The sequence below is a fragment of the Apteryx rowi genome, unplaced genomic scaffold (genome assembly GCF_003343035.1).
Source record: "Apteryx rowi isolate R43461 unplaced genomic scaffold, aptRow1 scaffold_383, whole genome shotgun sequence".
NCBI lineage: Eukaryota > Metazoa > Chordata > Aves > Apterygiformes > Apterygidae > Apteryx > Apteryx rowi.
This window is the reverse complement of record NW_020450341.1, coordinates 868,725-894,259: the sequence shown is the minus strand read 5'-3', so window position 1 is coordinate 894,259 and position 25,535 is coordinate 868,725. Positions and strand designations below refer to the sequence as shown.

General features: G+C 38.2%; 1 protein-coding gene across 1 annotated transcript; it reads left to right on the top strand.

Moving 5' to 3' along the window:
- Nucleotides 1-24,667, top strand: LRRC1 (leucine rich repeat containing 1; the record flags this gene model as incomplete). Its single annotated transcript, XM_026074263.1, has 10 exons — nucleotides 1-101; nucleotides 1,686-1,749; nucleotides 2,505-2,579; nucleotides 4,084-4,228; nucleotides 7,158-7,276; nucleotides 8,278-8,361; nucleotides 17,949-18,064; nucleotides 18,998-19,170; nucleotides 20,732-20,868; nucleotides 23,452-24,667. Coding segments are annotated over 10 exons (1,173 nt in total), but the record flags the coding sequence as incomplete, so codon positions are not given.
- Between the last annotated feature and the right edge of the window lie 868 nt (nucleotides 24,668-25,535).

The following is a 25,535-nucleotide window of genomic DNA, read 5'->3' as shown; positions in this document are numbered from 1 at the left end:
TATATAAAAAGTAAGATTGATTTAAAATGTATTTTTTCTTTTAGTCTTTATAACCTGGCTTCGCTGGAACTTAGAGAAAATTTGCTGACATATTTACCTGAGTAAGTGACACTTCATGTATTTGATCGTGTTAACACAACATATGTTCTTGTTCTTAAAATTTGCTAATGTCTGAAACTGAATGACAGCTAGAAAAAATATTCACTGTGGATTGACAAAGAACATTTATGAGATACAGCTTTGTTTTAACAACAGCGAGTTACATCTGTGACTCATAATTAGGAGCAGGAGTCTGCAGGCTGTGCAGATTGCTTTTGCTTGATATAACTATTCTATATAAAATACTTCATCGCAAAACATTTCTTCCTCCACACACTCAACTAATGCATCATCAAGGGGAGTGGTAGTTTGGATTGTTCTCACGATGCGGTTTCCTAACTATGAAAATGGAGCAATAGAATCTCAGAGATTTCAACTCTGAATTGCTGTGTGGACTGTTGTAAAATTTAAAGAACATTCGTGTTAGGGACTGAGTCGCTAAAAGCTTCAAAAACCTAGATATCAAAGCTAAAAACTAGGCCTACTGATGTCTTACGTACAACTCCACCCCCAGTAGATTGAAGGGGGGAATCTAGCTGTCTCTATATTGTCTGCATTGGGGCAGAGGAGTCAGTGGTCTTTTGTAAGATCAATCGGATATCTTACAATTTGGGATCCTTTTTGGCTGCTAGGAAGAGGCCTCCTATTCTTTGTCTAGTGAAGTAGTTTCCTTCCTTCACTATCTGGCTGCTGCTTACAAGCTTTTTGGTGAATTCGATTCTGTTTGTTTGGATAACCTATCTTATAGATAAGTGTAATATATTTAATCTAGTCTAATCAGAATCTGTTCCCCAGAATTAGAATCTGTTTCCCAGTTGGTTTTGGGTGCATTTTGCTGCCAGTCTACTCAGGACCTCGCAGCTGTTTATAGTTGTGAGCCACAAGGAACTTTGTCAGTGATCGGAAGATAGGAATTGCTGGCTAGGTTTCTCTATGCAGTGTCAGAACGAAGCTGTTGTAAATGTTGACAATTTTATTGCTGCTTGAAAATTCTAAGTGTCAATAACGAAGCTGTGACAAGTCTCTGGTTTTCGTGCTACTGCAGCTTTGGGGAAGGTAAGCAAAAACTCTAGAACAGGCTGTTTTTGAAGAATGAAGATGACCCTCTGTTATCTGTTCATGTTCATTCCCAAATCCAACCTGAAAGTCTTCGGAAATGGATAGTTTAGGTTGAGGAGGCAGATGATGAACTTACTGAGTCTTGGCTTACGTTTGTTTTATATACCATTAAATGTGATCACAACATGGAATTTTTTTCTGGTTGCATAACTGTAAATCACCCCAAAAATAAATCTAACCAACTGTACTAAACTATTGTCCGCACCAAAGACTGATAATTAAAATCGTGGGTAGTAATTTGATTGCCTATGCTGTTTTGTGTTCCAAGGGCATATAGTTATACTGGCAAACCAAATATTTTTTCAGCAGCATATTAATGTAAATAGTCTATGCCCAGTAAAATAACTGTCAGTCTAAAATCCGTTGTAATTTGAAATACGAGTTTCAGTAAAATGAACTCATCGTTCTAATACCTGGGGTTTCTGTTGGTTTAGTCTGATGTGGTTTTGTTTTAACTTATCTCACAGATCACTTGCCCAGCTACAGCGACTAGAAGAACTTGATTTAGGAAACAATGAACTTTATCACTTGGTAAGAGAACATGCCACTTAAAAGGCGTATTGGTCTTGTTTCGTGGATGTTTTAAATTAAATAGGTCACAGGATGTCCAAAATTGAAGAAAGAAAAAGGTATGAAGTGTCTTTTATACATACAGATAAATGTTGGCATGAGTTGCTGCTGGTGTTTCCCCTATTTACCTAGTCTTGTTCAGTACAATATTGTTTTACCTGAGAAATTTTTATAGCTGTTCTCGAGAACAGAGATCCACAGATCATCTTCTACAACCAAAAAAAAGCAGGTGGGAGAGCACAAACTTTGTCTGCACTAGCTATTTAAATTAATACATGAGCTTTTTAGGAAGCTGGAAGGGCTGAGCATAGGTACATCTCTGCTATTTCCAGAGGTGGTGGGAATCTTTGGGGACAGTGTGAGGCAGAATGTCAAGGGTTGCAGTGTCTCAGGTTGTGGCAGATGGATCTGCCAGAAGATACCTGCTGTCTCCCTTAAGTTAATTCAATTCAGTGTTGTATTTGCAGTAGTTGAGAGCGTGCATGCAATTTATTACTGCATGTCAGCTGAAGTATGGTAACTTACTAAGCTACAGTAATTAATTTGTGTGATGGAGCTCCCAAATGCTTACAGCCACCCTGCTGCATTAACTGTGGTACTTCTGAGTAGTGCTGGAAATAAGGAATTGGTTTCCTTGGACTATAATTATGGGGTGGCTGTTTGGTTTTCACTTGTAGCTCCTATGTTACCTAACATTATTACTTCTTGTGTTGTAGCCAGAAACAATTGGTGCACTTTTCAATCTTAAAGACCTCTGGCTGGATGGAAACCAATTAGCCGAAATACCTCAGGTAAAGATGAGCTCTAATAATACTGTTTTGAAGATGCTTTTAAAAGAAAACCCCTTCCTTCGTACTGAAAGGGAGACAGACAATCTAATACTCTTTTTTTTTTTTTCAGTTTACTTTGCCTGATTTAGGTTCTGAGTGTTTAATGGTTTTCTCTTAATAAGTAGTTCTATAGGCAATTGTAAATGTTGCTATATGTTGTCAGGCATCTTTTAAAATTTTTGACAAAGGAATTGTTTGGTAGTAGACAAATTGTGCAGGCAAATCCTCCATCCAACAGCAGTCATAAGATGAGAGGCCTTAGCATTTGAAGCTTACTCCACTCTAAATTCTGTTTCTTCAGAACATTGGTAAAGTGTAGAAGGGTTGTGTTTTTTTCCATTTTTCCTTTAGAGCCAAGTCAAAACCTGTTTTCCCCTTCCTTGTGCAGTCTGCTGTTATTTGCTATATTGAACCCACTATCCACACTAACTTGGAAATTGGTTACAGTTTAGCGGGCTTTGACTTTGTTGTTGTTGGCTAGGGCTAATAACTTTTTAAGTAGATGTAGTTAAACCCTGATAATCTTTCATAAAAGGTCAAGTATGACTTCAGTGGCTGTTTTTATTGAAGCTGGCCATAATTATGGATTTTGTTTAACTTGTAGATTAAAGGTTTTTCTTGAGTGTGTGTGTGTTTAATGAAAGACTCCCTTGAGAGGGAAACATTTTCTAAATAAAAGGACTGATCTTGTGAGTTTTGGATTCAGGTTGTCACTATATGAAAATTTTGTATATGTAAAAATAAGGGACAGCCCCAATTTCTCCCCAGCCATTCTGTCCTGAAGACGATTTGGATGTCTAAAATAGGAGGTGTTCCTGAATGTGTATAGGGATGTATGTGTACACAAGGAACAGGAGGGCACTCTGATGGCTAATAGGCAGAAGGGTTTCTCAGTCAGACTCTTAAGCTAATTGGCAGATTACCGTTGTGAAAAAGCAAGTAATAACTGGTAATTGTAGAGATGGCAGTATAACTTGGCAATTCTAATATGCTTGCTAGACTAGCACTCTCTATTTCTATTTCTACTTTTGTTGCAGTTGGGAGATATGAAGATATGAAATCCCTAGATGTTGTGGCGTGTTGCTGTATCAGCCAGGAGAGACTAATCCTAAATTGCCTTGGGTTAGCTGGGAGGGGCAGATTTTAATTATGTGGAGGCTGATAATCTGTGGTTCTGAAAAATGGCTTTGCAGTCTTCACTGGAGGAAAACTCCAGTTTTGGCTGGTGCTTGCCTGGGTGTGCTTAGTGTACCTTGTCTGAGTACTAAAGCAGAATCTGAATATTTAGACTAAGAAATTGCAATTGAGTCACTTGACATATCATGTAAAATGGAATTACTTTTTTCAGCATTTAGAGGTCACACAAAGAATTCTTTTTCTTTATGGAATTTCACTGTGATAAGACATTTTTCAAATTGCTTTGTTACATGTTTGGGCATGACTTACATTTTGTCTTGTATCACAGGAAGTAGGAAACCTGAAAAACCTGCTTTGTCTGGATGTTTCTGAAAATAAATTGGAATGCCTTCCTGAAGAAATTAATGGTCTGGCTTCTTTAACAGACTTGCTTGTTTCTCAGAATTTACTTCAGGTCTTACCTGATGGCATTGGTAGGTACAAAGGTGAATGTTATCACACAGAGCCATTTAATCAACTGTAAATTGGAAGTTGTTTTCAAGTCTTTTGAAGTCTTCTCTTCTTGTGTAAGAGATGAGTTTGTCTCAGCTTTTTTTCTTAGTTTGAAATACATAGCTCTATTAATTTTGCATTTTAATTGTCTGCATAATGACTAACTCTTAACCCTGTTTTATACCTGTACTTGATATCTGCCTAAACAAAATATGAGTTAATATGTCCCTACTGTGTCCAAGTCACCATCATAACTCTTTAACATTATAAAATTCTAACTTGTAACATGCTGTAAGTCACTTGATAAAACTGATTGACAGAACCACTACAAAAAAAGGCATCCTTTTTTTGTGGGGAAGTGTAATTATCTTGAGCTGAACAATGTGATTAAACCTGTACTGAACCTGGTGGAAAGTTGTTCCATCTTCACTATATTACTCTTCACCCTTGAGGTACCAAGCTACAACCTTTCTGTATCCAACTCCTTAAAGCAGGTTTACTAATTGAGGAATGTTTTGTGAACTGTGATCAGTGTGCCTTTATAAGGCAAATATTTTTTACCCTTGCAATAGTTGTGAAGAGGAGTAAAGGGAGTGTTCTGTGCAACTCATCAGCTGTTTTTTTCCAGTGCGTGCTGCAAGGGTATGCCTTCTACTTGCCAGGATTTTTCTCAAAAATAAAGATGTGGGAGAGGGAGGATCTCTGAATGTGACTTAACTGAGAAAGTGGAAAAATGTGGTATAGAATGTCATTCCCTCCCATCCCATATGCCTTATGAGCCTATGGAAAGGTAAATACTTTTCTAGAAATTAAATCAGGGATTTGGGGGTGAATACTTGTCCTATAGTTGAATAGTGTGTGTTTGGTAAAGAGTTCCAGCAGTCCTTTCTGCTGACATGAGCTGGCCAGTACAGTTTTGTAGGTGAAAAAAGTAGCTGTACCTTCTGAAAGGATACAGACCACACAACTTACAAGAGAGGAGCTTGTCTGTAATACCAGTAGGACCAAGAGGAGCTGCTTGTTCCTGAGAATACTGTTAAATGAAGATCCCTTGTTGGGGAAGGTGACTGCAAAGGGCCGGGCCATTTCAGGCCAGGCCTAGTTTGCACATGTATTTTGTAATACTTTTTGGATGTGCTTTTGTTTTAAATGAAAAAAATTGCTACTTATAAGAATATAATAGTTTACTTGTGTTTAGAAGAGTGGGTAGGGCTACAGTACTTATTCTTTCTGTGAAATATTGAAACTTGGTTTGTATGAGAAATTGAGAAAATCTGGCACTGAAGTTAGAGCTAACGTCCCTGCTCTGTGTGGATGCTGCAGGGAGGAGCTCAGCTGATGGTTGAATTGTTGGTTGGATTGTTGGACCTGTAGAGGTCATCTAGTTCAGATCCTACTCAAAGCAGGGCTATCACCAACGGAGCATGACTGTGTCTAGTCAAGTCTCAGAAGCCCCTAAGGATGGTGGTTCTGCCACATCTCTGGGCAGCCTGTTTCAGTGCTGCTCTGCTGCCTAGTGAGGAAGCTTTTCCTAATGTCCAGTTGGGACTTCCCGAGCTTCAATTCATGACCACTGCTGTCTTKCCTGCTACTGCGGAAAAGAGTTTGGCTCTGTCATCTCTGTCTCTTTCCTTCAAGACGTTGCAGGCTGCTCCTAGATGCCTCCTTAGCTACCTCTTTGCCAGAAAAAACAAGCCCAGTTCCCTCAACCTCAGCTCATAGGTGCCCCTGGCCGTCTTGATAGCCTTGTGCTGGATCCCCAACAGCTCTTTGAACTGGGGGGGGAAGGCAGACTGAGCACGATATAGCAGGTGGGGCCTCACCCGTGCTGAGTAATGGGATATAACAACGTCCGTTGATTTGCTGGCCACAACTCTCCTCAGGAAGGAAAGTCAGTTGTTTTTCTTTATTTGTGGTGACAGCTCACTGTTGGTTCATCTCCAGCCTGGCACCCACCATAACCCCCAAGCCCTTTTCAACAGGGCTGTTGCACAGCCAGTGACTTCCCAGACTGTACAGACATAAGGGGTTTTTCTGCTTAGGTGCAGAGATTTGTGCTTCTCATTGCTGAACTTCATTTGGTTTCTGTTTAGTTTGCTCTCTTTCAGTGTATCAGACATCTCCTCATGACTTAGCATCATCAGCAAATTTGATCTGCCCACATATTGCAGCTATTCTGGACAGCCTGCGGGGTATACAGGGAGGAAATTTTGTCCTTAACTACTAGTGATGTCTCCTTAGTTCTCTGTCTTGGATTTTGCTTGGATCAGCTTTATTTTGCATTGTTCAGCAAAGATCTTTCTGGCTCAAAGGAGCAGATCAAGGTGGACTTTCTGCTCTGAAAAGTATTTTGGTCTTCCTGAGGAGAAAATCTTCAATGAAGTTTGGTGTCTGCTCCAAAAAGTAGATTTGGGCTTCGTGCCTGACTAACTGGGTGATATATTAGGACAAAGACACGTTGATCCTGTTTAGATTTGGCTGTCACGTCAATGTAAACTTTTCTTACTATGGTTAAGCTGGCATAGGTGATCTTCTGAACACTCCTTTACTTATAAATATTGTATAAAGAAAAATTTTTTTGTGTGTGTATGTGCAGGTAGGTAGCTTTTAGTCCCTTGACTTCTACATGTGGCTCCATTCATATTGCATTGCATACAATTTAACATGCATAAATATTGAATATGATATTAATATTGAATATGAATTCAATAGCCTGATAAACTTGCAAAGCGTAGTGCAAGCAGCAACTAAAGCAGCGCTTGAATTCTATTTTAACTTGAAAAACAAAAAAAGATTTCCTTGTACTAGAGAATTTCTAAAAGTTCTGTAACACAAAGATTTTCTTTAATTAAAAGCAGATATCTGAGGATACTGTAGAAGCCAAACAAATGAGGTGTTCTTTCTGTGTAGGAAAATTGAAGAGACTGTCCATCTTGAAGGTTGATCAGAACAGACTTATTCAGCTAACAGATGCAATTGGAGACTGTGAAAGCCTTACTGAATTAGTTCTAACAGAAAACCAACTGCTGGTAAGTATGGTCCTCACTGCTCAAATGGCTGGTGATAATTAGATCTGTGGCTAAGTGCTGATTCACTTAGCTTGTAAGGCTACTCACCATTGCTACTGCTAGGCAATGAGTTTCCTTTAAATGCACCTTGTTTCTATCTGTTAAATGACTGCCGAAGATTGAATTAGGTGTAGTAACAATCCTCCCTTCCAAAGGCTTAAGCAATTATATATTCACTTTTGAATTTTCCATGATCAGTAAGGAAATTGGAGAGCCTGGAGTGCAGGTATCATTCACTTCTTGCCTTTTTAATGCGGAGTTTGTGTGGCATTGTGTTGTTGCCAGTTCCACCGTGTATTATCTTGATCAGGCTTGTTGGAAYGGAATAGAAGCCCCATGTGCTCCAGAGCTGCTGTTGTACTGTCCCTTGCTCTGCTGATCTGCTTCAGACAGGCATTTAATATGACACCTGGTCAGTTAAAATAAAATTTGAAACTTACTTCTGTCAGTGTCATGTGAAAGCAGTTTTAAAATAATGGAAGGAAATGCCTGACACTTGAAATGGAGAGTATGTATAAAAATTTAACTTTGAGCATATAACTTCAGTTAGGCTGGTGCTTGGTTAAGCCTGTTGCCTGTTTGAAAGCCTGTTGGAAGGACACATCTGCAGAGATCAATTCATAACACCTAAGTTAAAAGCTTGTCTCTCCCAATTAACTGTTTAGGGATAGATACCATGGACATTCTGCATATATGCTTCTCTTAACAGCTGTTATGCATCTATCATCTCAATGCAGAGATAACTCATGAGTGAATTTGTATTAGAATTTGAAATCTGTGTACATTTTTTCTGCAAAACCTTGGAACTCCCTTGGAAGGCATGGTGACAACCAAAGATAGCTAAACTCCAATTTTGAAAATGGATCAGTCCCTTAATTTGTTTTTAAAGTGAGATAAGTTTTGTTCTGATTCTGTGAATTTGCAATGCTAATTTGCGTGTTGCTTTGTTTTTGTTGGTACAGACATTGCCAAAGAGCATTGGCAAACTAAAGAAGCTGAACAATTTAAATGCCGATAGAAACAAATTAGCTTCTTTGCCCAAAGAGGTAAGTCTTGTGCAATTAACTGTTACAGATGTGATTATACAAACACAAAACTCTGATTTCAGATGCCTACAGGAAGTAGCAGGGAGCTTTGATCTACTAGTATTCCTCTGAAAGAGATCACAACCAGAAACTTGTTCATTAGATCTGAACAGCAGTTGGAGTGGTTTGGTAGCTTGAAAGTGCAAAATGACTTTGAGTAAGAAGGCCCAAATCTAATTAGCTTATAACTAGTGATTCCTAGTGTGGATGTCAGGTCCAGCACTGTTTGAAGACTAGGAGTTCTGTTTGAGTGAATGTGTTTAAACACAGATACACCTCTTCTGTAGGTGACACAGAATACAACAAGGAATCTTTGTAACCTCACTCTTGTGAGCAGGGCTGAAGTGCAGGTTTCAGATTCTGAAAAATGGTTTTAACACTGGTTTGACAGTCTTCTCAGTTTTGGAGATATCAGGCTACTTTTACCTTTAAACATGAGGACCTAAAGTGACCAAAATCACTCATATCTCAAGTCTTACAGCTTTGATCACTGGGACTTTTTGTCCATCATAACAATATATGGAGTGAAATGAGGCTAAAATTTATGATGTAAAATTTAATATAATGATGGCCTTAGAAGTGTAGTGCAGCAATAAATTCTGGAAAGAGATTGGGTTGGTATTGAAAAGAGAAAAGAGGAAGCAGTATGTTGTCACAGAGGCATCAGACAGAGTTGCTTTTGTTTGCACTACTGTTTCTCTATAATTTTTATCCAGGTAATTCTTCCTCTTAATTTTCCTACCTGTAGCTAACGTGACTCTTAGGTAGTAGCTTTTGTATACCATATTGTCATTTCCGAAACTTCAGGAGCAAAAGGGGTTGTCGCCTGGCAGCCAGTGGATGGGAATTGAGAAGAAGTATCAAAACTGGCTAGTTAGCACACACTTCCCCTTAGGCTTTCCTGCTTGTGAAGCTGTGACAGCTTGAGGAAGAAGCAAAGTGACTGGGAACCAGGAAATGGGAAGAGAGCCTGGAGGGGAAAAAAAAAAAGTCTGGGGAGGAGGGATTGGGAGGGGGAAGAGGATGCTGCTGTGGCACTCTCAGCTGTTACAGGTAATGGCCAAACAGTTCTAATGGTGCAGGTCTCAGTTTCAGCAGGTTGGTTACAGAGAAGGGGCTCCACAGGAGCCCTTACATATTCCTTTCCAGTTTGGCTTGTAAGTATATGTTTGTGATGGGTGGTGGGAGAGGGAAGATGTGGGCACTGAAGCTCCTCTGGCAGGACAGTTTCTTCTCCACAGAGGTGCTGCTAGTTCTGAACCAAAAGTTGCTGAGAGCTGACCCTGACTGACTGCATAATGCTAGCAAGAGATAGGATCCTGGGAAAACCAGGTTTCAGGGTTGGATGTTATGACAGATTTGATCTTGTGCTCCTTTAGCAGAAAACTTTCCATGTCTTTATGAAGAGCTTAAATTAACACATTTCACGGGTGTTCTAAAATATTTGTACTTGAGCCTGTATAATTTTGTGCCCAGTCCACCTTTAAGCAGAACTGCTCTGAGTATGTTACAGCATGTGAGGTTTTACTGGTACACTGTACTTCCAGATCCACCATTCATAGCTTATGTAGTATATAAGTACTCATCTTAGTTAATGATGTCCATCGTACTTGAAAGGGGGAAATTTCCCAAATCATTTTTGTGTATGTGGGGCAAGTTGGGGAAAACTGGCCTTGCTGTCAAACATCACAGAGAGTAGCTTACCAGCCTATGTGGGACAAMTTGTAAGAGACGTGAACTGGCTGTGTCTCTGGGGACTTGGAGAGGGCATACGAAGCCTATTGCAAGGGGGAAGGTGCATGAGGGGGAGCAGTGTGGCTGGGAAGGAGCAGGGACAAGGGTGAGAGGAAGAGGCTTGGATTCAGAAGGAAGCAAAGTGGAATTAATATGAAGTGTGTGTGTGTGTGCATGTGTCTGCTGGGGCAATAGCAGAATCAAGGGTTTGGTGCAGAACAAAAAAGGTATTGATGCTAAAGAAGTCAGGGACCTGGGACCAGGAGTGGGTGGCAGAGGGGGAAAGCACTGCCCAGTCAGTGAGGAAGCCAGGGGTGTTGAAGGGTGAAGTGAAGAACAAAAACGTGCGTAGAGAATGTTAGTGCACGTAAGACTTCTGGCTTGTGAGACAGAAGGGAGGAACACTCTTGCACGAGGGGTGGGATAAAGTAAGGGATGAGTGTGTCTTTGGGGAATGAGGATGATGAGGAAATGGAATATGATACCTGAAATGAGGTGAGCTGGAGGGTTGTAGAAAGTCTGCGAAACAAAGATGAGAGAGTGTAGTTCACAGGGAGTGTGGCAGAGAAACAGAGGAATATAAAGAGCTCCTTGGTATCCACTTCTTTGAAATAGATATATTTTTTTTTTTCTGTAAAGGTCTCCATACTTGTGTGTCTTTCTTATTAGAGCAAACACTTTGAAATTACATTTAACATAAGATTTCCCCAGTGTTTCATTAAAACATGTTTTTTGCTCTGTGGAATTTGTTTTAGAATCCCTTGAAATTTAAAGAAATCAGTCCTCCTCTAACTGGAGGTAGTATCTACCCTCTAGATCAGTGGATCTGAATTCAGAGCTGTCAATGGTAACAAGTAGAAAGTAAGTTACTCCTGAATCCATAAACAGCTTTTGTAATGGCTTGTCTTAACAATATCGTTTATGTGTGCGCATTGCAGGACCTACTATCTAGCTACCCAGACTTAATAACTTTCAATTTCAATTCCTTATGCTTAGGCAGTGCAATAATACATTTTTCCCTCAAACTCTTTAGATTGCCTTCTAAAAATGCTGAAATGCTACTTTTGAATACAGAGAGAAATATACAGTTCTCTGCTCATGTTTTCTCTACTTCTGATGCTGCATTTTCTTTGTGTAGCATTCTTAACCACTAGCTTTACGCTTTACACCAAACATAAGCAATTCTGTGGTACAAGTTTTCTAGTTAAAATTCAGAGGAGTTCAGCGAAGAGTCACACTTTATAGCTCTGAAAGAAAAATACTCTGTGTAAACAGAGTGCACAGGTATAACAAGTACTGTTTGCTGCTATACAGACTATCCACAGGGGCAGCTTCAGAAGTGCTGATAATGGCAAAGATGCCAATGATCAGTTTCCCTTTGGATGGCAGGGAGGAAGAATTTGGTGTCTTGGTGAAATGTTCAGTTTCCACTTTCCTTCTCCTTGTTTTTTGCTTTGAAAAAAAAAACAACAAAAAAATTGGTAGAAGAAAAACTGAAGAAACTGAAACATCACCCTTCTTCTGTTTGGGAGGTTCTGCTTGATGGTGAGAAAGCATTCAGTCTTTAGCATTTATTTTCATCTCAAGCTGACTAATTAATATTTAAAGTCAGTTATAAGCTTCTGGCAACCGTCATTTTCAACACCACTGCCTGCTGTGTGTTGCTCAAGATGTCTCTGGAGATAGTATGGGGAAGATTGGGGTCTCAGACCTTCACATGGCAATCAGTATTAGCCATTGTATGCAGAAGCAGAGTCAAAGAGATGGAAGTAGAGTATGCACTGCCAGTATTCTTGCTTGATATTTTCCTTCCTATCTTCTTCCTGCTTTCTCTCCTGCTTTCTCTCCTCCTCTCCTTGTCCAACAGAACTTCAGGAACAGCTGTGCAATTGTGACCTTCATCCATAAGAAATGGGTGTGGGACGAGCCTTTACTTCCTTCTCCACCTCAGGGTTTCTGTTGGAGGGGAAAGGGATGTAGAGTCTAGCAACATGGTGTATAGGAAAAGTGGGACCCTATCCTAAAGAGAAGAATACCTGTACCATATGTCATATCTACCTGCTTGTGTATCTGTCCGTCCTTCCAGGCTGCTGCTTGCAGCACAGAGAACTTTTAGAGATGTGATGGCAGAAACTGTGTGTCTGTTCTAATATAGCCTGGTGAGATAACTTATGAATTCTAGCTTTTCTCTTTTTTTCTTTTCCTTTTCTTTTGGTTAGCAGTTTACTAGGATTGGATTTTGGGTCAGACTGTCAAACCATTACATTACATTACCAGATGGTTTCTATGCAGACCTGTAAAACCAGTCTCTACCTTCTGCTGTAAAGTTTCTTGGGATTATTGAGAAACTTGAATGCAATACCTCTTCACAGTTTCCTGGTTCAAATGTTCTGCTGTATATGGTTTCGGTATATAAGGTAAATCTGAAAGAGCTGAATGTCTGACAAAGACTTGAGTCACTGACAGGTTTCTTCTTCAGTATCTCGTCTTAGAGCTTGATCCCTCTCTAAATGAAGTGAATGGTGAAACGGATTTCAGCAAGAACTGAGTATGTCTAAACCTGTTCAGAGTTACAAATGTTTTTCCCTTTAAACTTGAAACACCTGCCTGGTGACTCTTTAGTATTGAAATCCCACCCTGGCACTGGAGCTCTGGTGAAACTCGTGTGTTGATTTTGGCACTTACATAAATAACCTCCTTAGAATGTTTTCCAGTTCATGTGCTTTCGTTAATGAGTCTCTACAACTTGCAGAGATCTGGTAATGCGTCCTTCTGGGCTCTGATATATATTGTGCCTGAGAATATTACTACAGTAGGTGAAACTGTAGGTTTGTTCGGGCAATAACTGCTTTTTTACTTTTTTTTTTTTTAAACAAATTTAGACCACTTTGTTATTTCCTGTTACTTCTGGCTTTAACTTCCTGTGTCCCTTCCCTTCCCTCATTTGTGTAAAAGTGTGTGTTTGTGTGTGTTTGTGTCTTGAAGGCGGGGGGTGAGTGGGGGGAGACAGTAAGGGAAAAATGCAGGAAAGCTTGTCTTGAGTCAGATGGAAGAGAAGCTGTCTCGCTGTGCTCCTTCCATGCTATTCAGCAGTGGTGCAGGGATGTTGAAGTGAATTTATAGAAATTAGCCCATTTAAAGTTTAGTTAATTGGGCAGTTTCTTCCACCTCTAAATATGTTCTATCCTTGCAGCTAAAGGATTAAATGCGTATTATCTGGGGTCAAGGAAAATTCTGACTTTATTTGCTCTGAATCCAAACAGAATTTTGGTTATGACACCCTGAAAAAGGCTTCATAGCAAAATAGGAACTGTGTTTAAATTCCCTATTTCTTTATCTGAGTTGTGTAAGCCTATTAAGAGTTCTTGATACTGACAGCTGTACTGAAGCTTAAATAAGAGATGTCACTAGTTCTTCAATTGAACTAGTCACATACTAAAGAATAATTATTGTTAATAATTGTTACAATTTCATATTTTTTGCATAGCTTTTACATGTGTGAAAGGTGCTAACAATTAAAGGCTAGTAGAACTGATTAATAGCTTTTGTGCAGTTAACAGATTATGAGATCAAAAAGCATTATTCAACTAAAGTAACTTTAAGGTCTTTTAAATTTCCCACCTTTAATTTGTGTTTTGGCTTTAGAGCACTAATAACATGAGCAGATGTCACAGTATATCAGGGAAATCCAGTCAGTGATGCTGATGATGTTTACTGTAACTGATAGCTGGTCTCAGGAGAGGGAGTAAAAGTGAGTCTTCAGGAGGGATCTAAATGGGAAGAGAGGGATGAACCTGTATACTATTCCTGAGTTAATCTACAGAAAGCTGCAGGAGTTCAGGTGTGGAGGTATCAACAGCAGGAAAAAAACAAATGGCAACCACAAGGCTATCATAACAGAGGAGAAACGCAGTAAAGGTCAGGTGATCCAAAATATGAAATTGATGCAGGCCTCAAAACTACAGTCTGCAATAGAGAAGAGGAGTCATCAGAAACATCAGCAGAGAAGTGATGTGATAAGACTGACAGTTCTGGAAGACTGTTTAAGGTGGACTGGCAGTGGCTGTGTGGATATCCAAAAAGTGGAAGGCTGAAGTAGTGGACACTGGTCTTGATGAGAACGTAGAGGGGAGTTTTAGCAACCAAGTTGACATGTTCTCTATGCATACTCAAGTCTTACCGTTTCTCCAGAACGAGGAAGCTGTTAGAAAGATGAGTCTCAGACTGAGACCAAAGAGCAAAAAGACTCTGTAAGGGTAGACTTTTGTGTGAAACCTAGAGGAATCTTGGTGACATTCCTATTCTGATGGAAGTCCACCTACAAATAAGCAGTTTTGTTCAGATGTTATAGTTGTAAAATTGCTGATCTCAAAATTAATAGTTCATAGTAATAGTTTTTCTCCTTGGATTCATTCTGACTAATGGCTTTTGTTTAATCTGGGCTGGTTGTTTTGGGGGGATGGGGAGATCAGACAAGTGAATAACTTTAAGTTAAAAGTTGCTAGAATAAAATAAGTCTCAGAAGTGTTGTGTATGACTTAGCCATACACAACTCGTTCGAGTTGAGACATTTTCTTGACTTCTAGTTTGTTAAAAAAAAGAATGTGAGGACTTCTTTAAGCCTCAAGTCTTTGGAACAATTATTCATGTGCCTAGAACTAAGCACATGCTTGTCCCATTAATTGAAGTCTGTGCTCAAAATGGACTGTGTGCTTAACTGTTAAATGGGCTTGTGGTCTAAAATGTGTACTTGGTGCATATGTGATGATTTGGCAAAGTCTGTTGTAAGCATGTGATCAAACCCAGGGAAAGCATGAGCAGAGCACCTGGCTCTTTGTCAGTTAATGACTCTGAGCCAAACCAAGAGTTCTGGTATTGTATTACTTCATAGTTGGTTGCAATGACTTTTTTTTTCAGCATGTCATTTAACGTGTGCACTTTGCCTCAGTGGTACCCCTTTTGTGCTTAGGTTTTTTCAGATGTTGGACCCAATGTCTGTCTTTAGTGCTGGGTGCAATCTTTTTTGAAATGACAAAGATTTTATTTTTTTAACTGCCAGCTTATCCTTTTTTCTGTGATATCTCACCTGATGCTAACTGCTTGGTAGATGCTGCCTGCATTTTATAAAAACAGTTTTATAAAAAGATTTCAGTATCTTGTCTCGTATCTACCCCCACTCCCTTCTTCAAAAAGTCTTCTCTATCTCTGAATTCAGCCACAACTTTTAACAATCATCTATTGACTGATAGCGCAAAGTTAAAATAATTGATAGCAGCAACTTAGAAGTTCTCTGTAGCAGTAAAAGAATGTATGTTCTGTCTCCATTTGTTGGCATGCTCTTGTCCAGTATGGATAAAGAAAAATAAATTGAACATCTCTTGTATTTTCTTAATTGTTAGCCGCTTGGAAAATTATGGGTCAGGTAAATTGGTAACCCTGTAAGTATTATTCAGTCCACGGTTCCACTGTTACCTTTCATTAAACTGCTTTAAATGCATGATGACTGAAGCTGGCTGGTTCCACTGCTGCATTTTTTCATTGTCAAAAGTGTAGAAGTTTCAATCTCATCAGGGCTGCATGGCTTACCTTGTTTGTCTGGCTAAATTGTTTGGATCTCCATGCTCCAAGACTGAATAACTCGAACTTCATTCATAGAAAAGCAAACGCTTTGTGTACAGTTAGGGCATCACTTGCCAGTTCATCCGACATTCACTAACTGTATCTCTTGCTTTTCATGGCTCTTGTGTTAGATGCACCAATTAAACACTTGGTGTGTGTGTGTGTGTGTGTGTGTGTGTGTGTATATATATATATGTATTTTTTTTTCTATATGGCACTCCATATTCTGCGAATGTGTTAAGGCACATTATTTAAGAATATAGATATGCTTTAAAGTGTTTAGCAGAATTATTGTCCTAAAAATGTTTGCTCGTGGTTTGAATGCTAGTTTCTAGGGCCTTTGATTCATGAGCTAAAATGACTAACAAGGTCGCTACTCCTGGTGCACACACAGGGCCCGAAAAGCTCATCCTTTTGTGAAATAGCTGCAGCTTGCAGTGCAGTGATTTATGGGAAACCATCCCATATTCTGCTTTGTCAACATGATGTTGTGGTGTGACTTTGCACTGTAAATAGCTTGTGAATCAGAAGCCTTGAGCAGCTGATGGCTGCTTTCTTCTGTTAAAATGTATGTATAATACAGAGGACGGTGAGTGGGTATAAATGCTCTATTTGCTTGGTTTATTTTCAAAGTTGCAGTTGCATCCTTTCTAAAACCCCTTTCTTGGAAAACAGTGTAGGTTAAATGGACAAGGTTTTTACTTTGACTAGTGGAAAAAGCTTTTGTGGTTTTTTAAGTCGTCTAAAACTTGGTTTTGGATTGACTTTTGCTTTTGGCAGAGGCAGAACTGACAGTTAACTAGAACACATAAGTAAGTAATTTCAGATTGGATTTGGGGACTTCTGACCAAGGTTAAGTGAAAGATGTTGGCTATGTTGTGGTAAAGGAGCATTCCTTCTTAAAAGAGACTTTTCCTTTCAGTAGTCAATATAGCTGGTAAAAGAGAGACATGCTTTTAGCTCCCTCTGAAGAGAGCTGCTTAAAGAAACATCACTTATAATAGAATTATATGCATTTATCTGGAAGTATATTAAATATTTTATTTGCATATTTACATATGTGCAAGTTTAGACATCCTAACTTTTGAACTAAGAATTTTCAGTAGGTTTGCTGTCTATAGTTCAGTTCTAAGTGTGCTTAACTTGAAAACTTCAAAAGATATTTTGCCTCTAATATTTGGAGTAAGGGAAGAAAGATATACATTTTTTTTCCTCTCATGGTGAGTTTTGGAATTGGAAAGCAAGCAGTAGTGCTTTTTGAAGCTAGATAAGATAAGCAAGCAAAGGTAAGTTTCTTTTGTGACTGGGAACAAAGAGTTACTTGAAGCAGCTTTCAAGTTGCTAAAATTAATAATCTCAGTGTTTATAGGAGTAGTAATTGCCATCTGGAGCAAAAATACTTTTTTAGTTAAATGTAGGGGTTTTATTTTTCTGAAAATACGTACGTTCGATGCAAAATAGAGATGTTTTAATAAGAAATCTGAAAAAAATCTCATCTACCCAGAAACCATTTGTACCCAGAAACCAGCTTGGGAAAGCAGATACTCATATTTGAATAAAATGATAGAGGCAGAGAATATTAGATTAAATTGGCCAGTTCAGATAGGAATCGTTATGAAATTAGATGCTTTTAATAAAACAGGACACCAAAGATGTTGCTCATAAAGTCTTTTGCTTTTTGTGAACTCTTCATTACTCTTTGCTAACTCAATAAATGTCAGGAGTTGATTGGTTTATTTAGCATTTTGTATTGCCTGAGGCCCTATTGCACTTGGTTCTGTATGGTTACTATGAGGAAAGAAAGGATTAATATGTAAATACAGAACTAGAAAGCATTGAAAGTTAAAGCTAGTACTTTTTTCTGAGAGTGGTCTACAAAGTGACATCTGTATGAGGTTAATGATCTCTTCCTGGCTTTGAAGGTTGTAAAAGGTAGGTAGAACTTGACTTCTTTATAAAGCTATACATTATTCACAACTAAAGCTATTCAAGAAACTACTACAACATACTCGCTTCAGGTCAGGTTTCTTTTAAGTTAATACTAGTTTGCAGACTGTGCCCCAGAAGGGTGAAGTGTCTTGCGGCCATTGTAACTTGAATGTGCTATGACATATTATGTGACCTGCACTGCATGCATTTGCTTATATTATAGTACTGCAACAAAAATAGATCTTTTTTTCTCCTTTCTAATATAGGTTGGGGGGTGCTGCAGTCTTAACGTCTTTTCTGTACGTGACAACAGATTATCTCGAATTCCCTCTGAAATTTCACAAGCCACTGAACTTCATGTCCTGGATGTTGCTGGAAACAGGTAAGGGATTTTTGCATTGTCACATTTTTCTTCTGGTTTTACTTAATTCTCTCTAAAGACAAAGACATTAGATCTAAGAATGAAGTAGCAAAAAGCTAATTCTGACTTTTGTGTTAGCATGACTGTTGAAACTGTCAAAGCCATCTTCCTCTGTGGCCCAAAGCAGCATAAATTGTGTGTTGTCACAAGTAGGTTTTCTGAATTGCTTTTCCAGTGAGGGAACGATAAGTTTCTGGGTTTGTATATTCCTGGATTTCTAAATTAAAACTGAAAATTGAGGCAATTCAGTAGAACTTCAGTAGAAGCTATCTGCCTTAATGACAAAACTTCACAGTGAAAGTTGACTGTCGAATAAAAGTTTTAATATTGAGTACTTTATCTTGGTGAAATATAATGCAAGTAATGAATAATGTAACTCTGACCGTGTGTCTCTTTCATGAATCTTAATTGATATGGTTCAGAAATCAAAATGCAGAAAGGCATAGACAGAAGCATAAACAGCAAAATAGTGCAGTTGCTTAGTAGGAAGGTAACATAAACTGCTAGAGGAAAAGCAAATGGCATCTTATTTATGTAACAGAATTCTTTCGTAAGCACTTACAATTGCCAGAACAGAAGTATGTATGTACAAGGCCCTAGAGCAGAAACAGCAGTCAATCTTCCAGTGTGGTTAACTGCACCAGAGGAAACATTATCAGCATTATTTTGTCTGATACTCACTGCTACACACAGTTATGGTATAAAGTTAAGCTGCAGGTTCTTCTTAGAAGACTGGGATAGTTTGAGTTGATGGATACTGTACTGCCTTGTTTGTTGACCTCACTTCCCTGTTTATTCCAACTCAGCAGTATATGCTTAATAGATGGTCATGAAGCTGCCTCATAAGTCTCCTAGAAATTTCCCTGCGTCTTTTACCTTTCTTTTTTGAACTAGGTTGACGTATCTTCCCCTCTCACTGACTACCTTAAAGCTGAAGGCTTTGTGGTTGTCTGATAACCAGTCCCAACCTTTGCTGACGTTTCAGACTGACACAGACCCTGAAACAGGGGAAAAAATTTTAACGTGTGTATTACTTCCTCAAATGCCTTCTGAGCCTGGTTGCCAAGGTAAGTACTTAGTTTTGCTTTATGTAGAAATACTTCTTCCTTTAGTGTGTTGTCTGTTACCTAAAAGTTTGTAAAACAGGCTTTTGATATCCATGCATTAGCCCTAATGGCTCTGGTTGAATTTTCACCTAAGAATATATATTTCTCAATCATGCTAGTTTTCAGAAGGCTTTAAAATATGGCTGTGAGTGCTACTGATTTTACAAAGCCAACTGCAATATATGAAATGCATGAAGATCTGGAAGAGGAACACATAATTGTTTCATTATCTGAGGCTTTCCACTGGCCTGAGTAGTGGTGTCCATATTTGTGTACAATGACTATACATTTTAAATACGTGTATGTGGTGAAAACTGGTGGTTTTCCAACTACAATCTCTTTACTGGAAAAATGATTGAATAGCTGATAATAAGCAGTAGGCATTTAATTTTGTAGCATGTTATACTTCTTTCAAGCATAGATACTGTACAGTAACTTTATTATATTCTTAGGTGTGCTGAACTGATGGGAAAGAGCAGAGTTGCTCTGGAGGTTGTTTTTATCCTTTGTGCCTAAAATTGCCTCAGGTGGAACCTTAAACTCTTTTTCATCAGTTGCAGGGCTGCTGCTCCAGTAACTTCTGGATGTTTTTTTATCTCCCCAAAGCTTTTATAGCAGTTTGTGAATGTTCGAGGGGATTTATCTGAGCTAATCATTTAAACTCTTGCTATAATCATTGGAGAGTAATTCATCCCATCCCAGAATAGACTTTTAAAAGAAACCATATGGATTGCTCTCCACTGACTGCAGAGGGGATCAGCTCAGCTGTAAATATCTCTATTGTAGGTACTTAAACTTAGGTGAGATTAATCCCACTCTTCAGTACTAGGAAGTTGGAGGAAACCAACCAATAGAAACCATTAAAAACAGTAGAAGTGGTTCAGTTCTGTGTCAGTTTCTGGATTTTAAGAGAATACAGATTACATTAAGAATTAAGTAAATTAATTAACCCATGGGACTTAGCAGAGGAAAACAAAACTAGCTCAAGAGTGATAGCTGAGGCTGACTGACTTTCTCTAAAGGCCTGACTATTAGAAATTAGATTCCTTCCTCCCCGATGAATCTCATGGCTTCAAGGGTAGAAGGCTTTGAGTTAGGGTTGTTGGACAAGTGTGTCTAGCAGTAGTAGAAGGATGAGGTTAGTAAAAATAATGATAGTGGGCTATGGCATACCATCTGGGGAATTGGCTAGCATCAGATGGCGGCCCTAACTTGAAAGAAAAGCATGTATCATGGCAAATATATTAAATTATATTATTATATCATCATATTATATCATTAAAACTGCCACAAGCCTGAAACTGTCCAAATATAGAAACTTCTAATTTATACAGAAACTGCTACCGATCGTGTATACTTGATAACAGAAAATTAACACTAGTTCTGTTTTCTATCCAAAATACAGAACTAGCCCATTGTAAACCCAGATTAGTGATTGATTGGTTATTATAATTAATAACAATATGTGATTTGATGTTTTAGACTTGCTGTGAATCTTCAGTTATGTTTGCTGTACTAACAGATAACCTGCCACGATGTGGTGCATTGGAGAGCTTGGTAAATGAAATGTCAGATGAGACATGGAATGAGCGGGCGGTGAATAGAGTCAGTGCAATTCGCTTCTTAGAAGATGAAAAAGATGAAGAGGATAATGAAATGGTATGTTTTCCAAGCCGTTGGACACCCACAGACACTGTGACTTTAATGCAAAAGTGTAAAAAAAAAAGTCTGAGCTGCCTTACTATAAATATTTCAGCTGTGACTGCACACTTTTTGTATGCATCTTTATAGCAGAAACTTTTCATATTAACTGCTGAAACTTTTCGTATTGACTTAAAATATCTTTTATTTCTTTTTTCTTCTCCGAACATATCTTTCAGTTCTGATGCCAGACAATGTGTGTTTTGCATTGTTTTGTTGGGTCTCCTTAAGATGTTTTCCTTCCAGCTTTCCAGAAACAAGATCTTCCTCTGCATCTGTGAAGCTTTACTGCCTGAAACTATATGGGGCCTAATATAGGATTCCAACATTCTGGCATGTGTCTGCATTAAGTTTGCTACACTGTTATATTGTTTGTCTCTCTCACTTCCATTTCCAGTCTGTCTGTCTGTCTCTTTTTTTTTTTTTTTTTCCTTCTTCACCAGTTGTATTGAAACAACCATAGTGTCCATGAGCAGCAAGAATGTTGCTCATTAGTTTCCCACTTAAAGAAAGGATGTGGGAACATCTGTCACTGTACTTATACGACCTCCATTAAGGTGGCCTGTGCACATCCTGAATATCAAAATGCAACACAGTCTTTAACTTTCTCCAACTTTCATTAACAACTAAACCTACTTGTAAAGTTTAAGACTGCTTGAATCAGATTTTCAGCAGGTTTCTTTGATACTCTAAAAACCTACTGGTGGTCCTCATTGTGTATCAGAGTTGTGCTGAAAATATAGCTCTAATTCAGTTTTGCCAGTGCCAAACCCTCGTTTTAAATCTCCTGTTACATGGAGGCTTAGATCTGAGATTGAGATACTTCAGACCACTGTCTGAAGTGTAGCACACTAGAAGCATGGTCTTACTTTAAAAAGTGACTTTAAAAATTCTTAACAGGTAGGGAAATGAACATTCAGTTTTTGAGAAAGATGCTTGCTTAATCCAAAGTGCTAGAAACTAAAAGTTTTGGACAGGCATGATTTGCAGGTAGCCTGATAAAGGGGGTTCAGAGTCTAGGTATGGGCTCCAAAGTCTAGGTATGGGCTCTATGTGTCTGTCTTGATTACTGTCAGCTAACTTAACAGGACTATGCTAGTGTAAACTCAGTAAATAGTCTTTGGTGCACAGATAGAATGTGGTCTGTTCACTTACTGTTTGTGACATATAGGGAACTAAGGACAGTATGAGATCTGTCTGTTTAAAAAACAGAATCCAGAATTCAAAGAACAAACCTCTATCTTTTTATAGGAAGGTTTCATGTTCACAGTTTTCCAGAACAAAACTTATTTTAATTTTTTCAAAAAAAAAGTGAAAAGGCTATATAGCCAATTATATTCCTAACTGTTTTTGCCTTGTTGATTTCATCTACAGTGATACAGAAATAGACCTTTTAAGGCATGGGGCTTCTTAACTGAAACTCAGAGCATTTGAATGGGAATTTATTGGTTTTTTGGTTTTTTGTTTTTTTCCTCCCCTTCCCCCTGCCTCTCCACTCCCATCTCCTTTGCGTATGGCCACTTGATCCAATCAAGATACAGGGATGTAGTTCTTGCTCATCAGCTGCACTTGACATTTGACTAGGGTATATTGTGAGTCCCTATAGCTCCCAAGATGATGATGCTTCTTAAAACTGTGCCAGACTGGGAATGTCCATACAATTACCAGGGCTCAGGCACTAATAACATTTGAGTAATGGTATTACATCCTGACTTGAGGCCAGAACTTTTTTTGGGGAAAAACAGAAGCCTATGATCCTATTGGAGGGAGAAGGGAATTTTCAAAGCATCTTGACCAGTATACCCATTTATGGGTCATCAGTTCCACTGCAATCTAAATAGCTTACGTGTATAACACTGAAAACTGATTGCATGTATATATGTATTATGCTGATACATATTTGTGCAATTATTCTATGTGTACTGATGGTCTCTAATCTGGTTGCTAACTGAAGTTTTTATAACTTTTTTGTTTTCCTTACAAAGGTGTCAACAAAATGATGTTACATCCTTGTGTCTAACATGCAATAAAAACGCTCCCTCTTCTTCCCTTCAAGGTCTTGGTTTTCAATTGACAAGAGAACCAAACTGTTTGGTGGGGCTGGAAGGCATATAGATTTCCATACAAACATGTAATTGACTTTCTGGAGAGACCTTGTGGGATTCTTTCAAAACCAGCTGGATTTTTTTTTGTTTGTTTTGAAATGTGATCTTAAATCACTTGCATGGTTTTGAAAAAAAAATCTCAACTATATTTATGAAAGAATCTTCTTTTTGTAACTTGTAATTGTACTTCATTTGAGTGGTTTTCAGATTGGTAGTCAGGAGAGGAAAAATTTTGCTCCTAGGCAGTTCTTAAAACTTCTTTCACTGTCTTCATCAACAAGCAGCTATGAAATAACATCCAAAATAAAACATAGTTTAAAAAGGGGAAAAATGAAATTGACAGCTAATACTCTGTATGTAAATGCTAAAGCCTTGAAAGTGTGTTGTTTTTCAAAGAGACGAAGGTAAAACCACTTATTGCGCTGTTTATTTTTAGAGAACACTTCTAAGGCGAGCCACTCCACACCCTGGAGAACTAAAGAACATGAAAAAGACAGTGGAGAATTTACGGAATGATATGAATGCTGCTAAAGGACTGGATTCAAACAAAAATGAGGTCAATAATGCCATTGACAGAGTGACCACTTCTGTGTAGAATTTCATCTCCAGGTTTTACCTCCTGTGTCTTCCCCTGCTGTTGAAATGTTCCTGTTGTCTTCTGGGACCTCACTGAGCCCCCTTTTGTTTTCAACCAGAATCCGATTCATCGTCTCCATATATGTGAAAAGTGCTGCCCACTGGAAGAAAGTGCCTTATTTCATCCAGGCAGTGAACCAGTAATTTCCAAATCAATATTGTAATTTTAATAGTGCTAGGCTTTTTTAAGTATAATACACTACTGTATACAGAATACAATATTTTGTCTTAAGTACAGGGGAAATAATGCTTTTCTTTTCCAGAGTCCTGGGATATCCTTTTCCCAGTGGCTGGATGTGCTGGTGAGAAATATAGTTTTGTGGAAAATTGATACACTTTTTTATTTTTTTGGCAGCTCAGATGGTGTAAATTTTAAATTTTTGTATAGGAGTTTCATAACAAAATGGTGTATTTCATTTTTAAGAGAAAATTTATCTTAAGCGGTACATAGTATTTGTGGAAGAGAACAGATTTCATGGACAACTGTATTCATTTGTTTGTACCACCCATTGTGCCTTAATGTGTCTTGCATGTCATATTAGTCTTAAAACAAATAGCAATTCTTGAGAAAAGTGAGTAGATTTGAACTTGGTGTCCTGTTTTAGATATGTTCTAAATTTCAGACAGTAATTTGGGACTTTTACAAAACAGAACTTATGTTTATATCATGGGATTTTAGTTTGTGAAGCACAAATGTTAGTTTTGTTGTATACAGAATTAAGATAAAAATGACCAAACTGCTATTGTTTATTACATAATGCACTCACACTTTAACTTAGTTGTAATGAAACATCTTGTTTTGGATGCGGTGTTGCATTGCAGTCAATAGAAATTCATGCTTCCATTTTTTTAAATGTGCCATCTGTAAAATAACTTGAAAAACAGCACAATAGACTTTCAGAAGCACAGTATGAAACTAGTTTTATGTATTACACAAGAAGGCATGATTCTTTAAAGTGCTTTGGTGGTTTTATATAAATATATAAAACCATAATAAAAAATCTTTAAAACCTTCACTAGATTTGTTGTATCATTAAAATAGCAATTAAAGTATGTATGGAATAATGCTTAAATCCATTATCGTTGTTACTGTGTTGCACTTCCAGTGGTCCAATCCTGACTTAAAGGTCTTATTAAATCTTTAGATTCTGGTTTGTTTATAAAGGTAAACATTATCTGAGTTGAATTTGGTAAATAACAATTGTGAGAAAGGTTGACGAAAATTGTTTTTAGGCACAGCAAAATACAATGTAGAGTTGCATTGAAAAGTTTCCCATATTGCCAATTCCACTGTGTCTGGACTGGGAGGAGGAAGGTGGGGTAAGTGATGTCAGATCCGTCTCTATCTATAGTAGGCTCCTGACACAGAGTCTGCTGCAGAGACCTGAAAAACTAATGGGTATTTGGTGTCTCTGGATTCTGTGCATGCTATGAACTAACAAAGACCACTAACTCATTCCATGTAGGCACCTGAGCAACCTCACTTCAGAGCAAAGTTTTGTCGTATTTGGTGTGAGCTGCTRCAATGAACCCAAATTTCAATAAAGACGACAGCTCTTCTGCCTGTATGACAAACCATGCCTCTCCTTCTGCTTAGTATATCCCATACATGCTGGATTTATATGGGATTCTGGGAGAAGATGGGGAAGGAGGAGGTCAGGGAAGCAATAATAACTTCTCTGTTAAAATTATCAAATATTGAAGGTTATAATAAGTTTTTGCATTTTTTTTGAGTTTTTTACAAAAAGTATTGCTTTCTTTTTGGTATTGAACAAGTAGGTATTGCAAACCACCATCAAATATTCAAATCTAAAACAGCAAAATGTATTAGATTTTTTATGGTTTGTTCTCATTCCAAAGATTCCTGATTTAAACTTCGAGGCT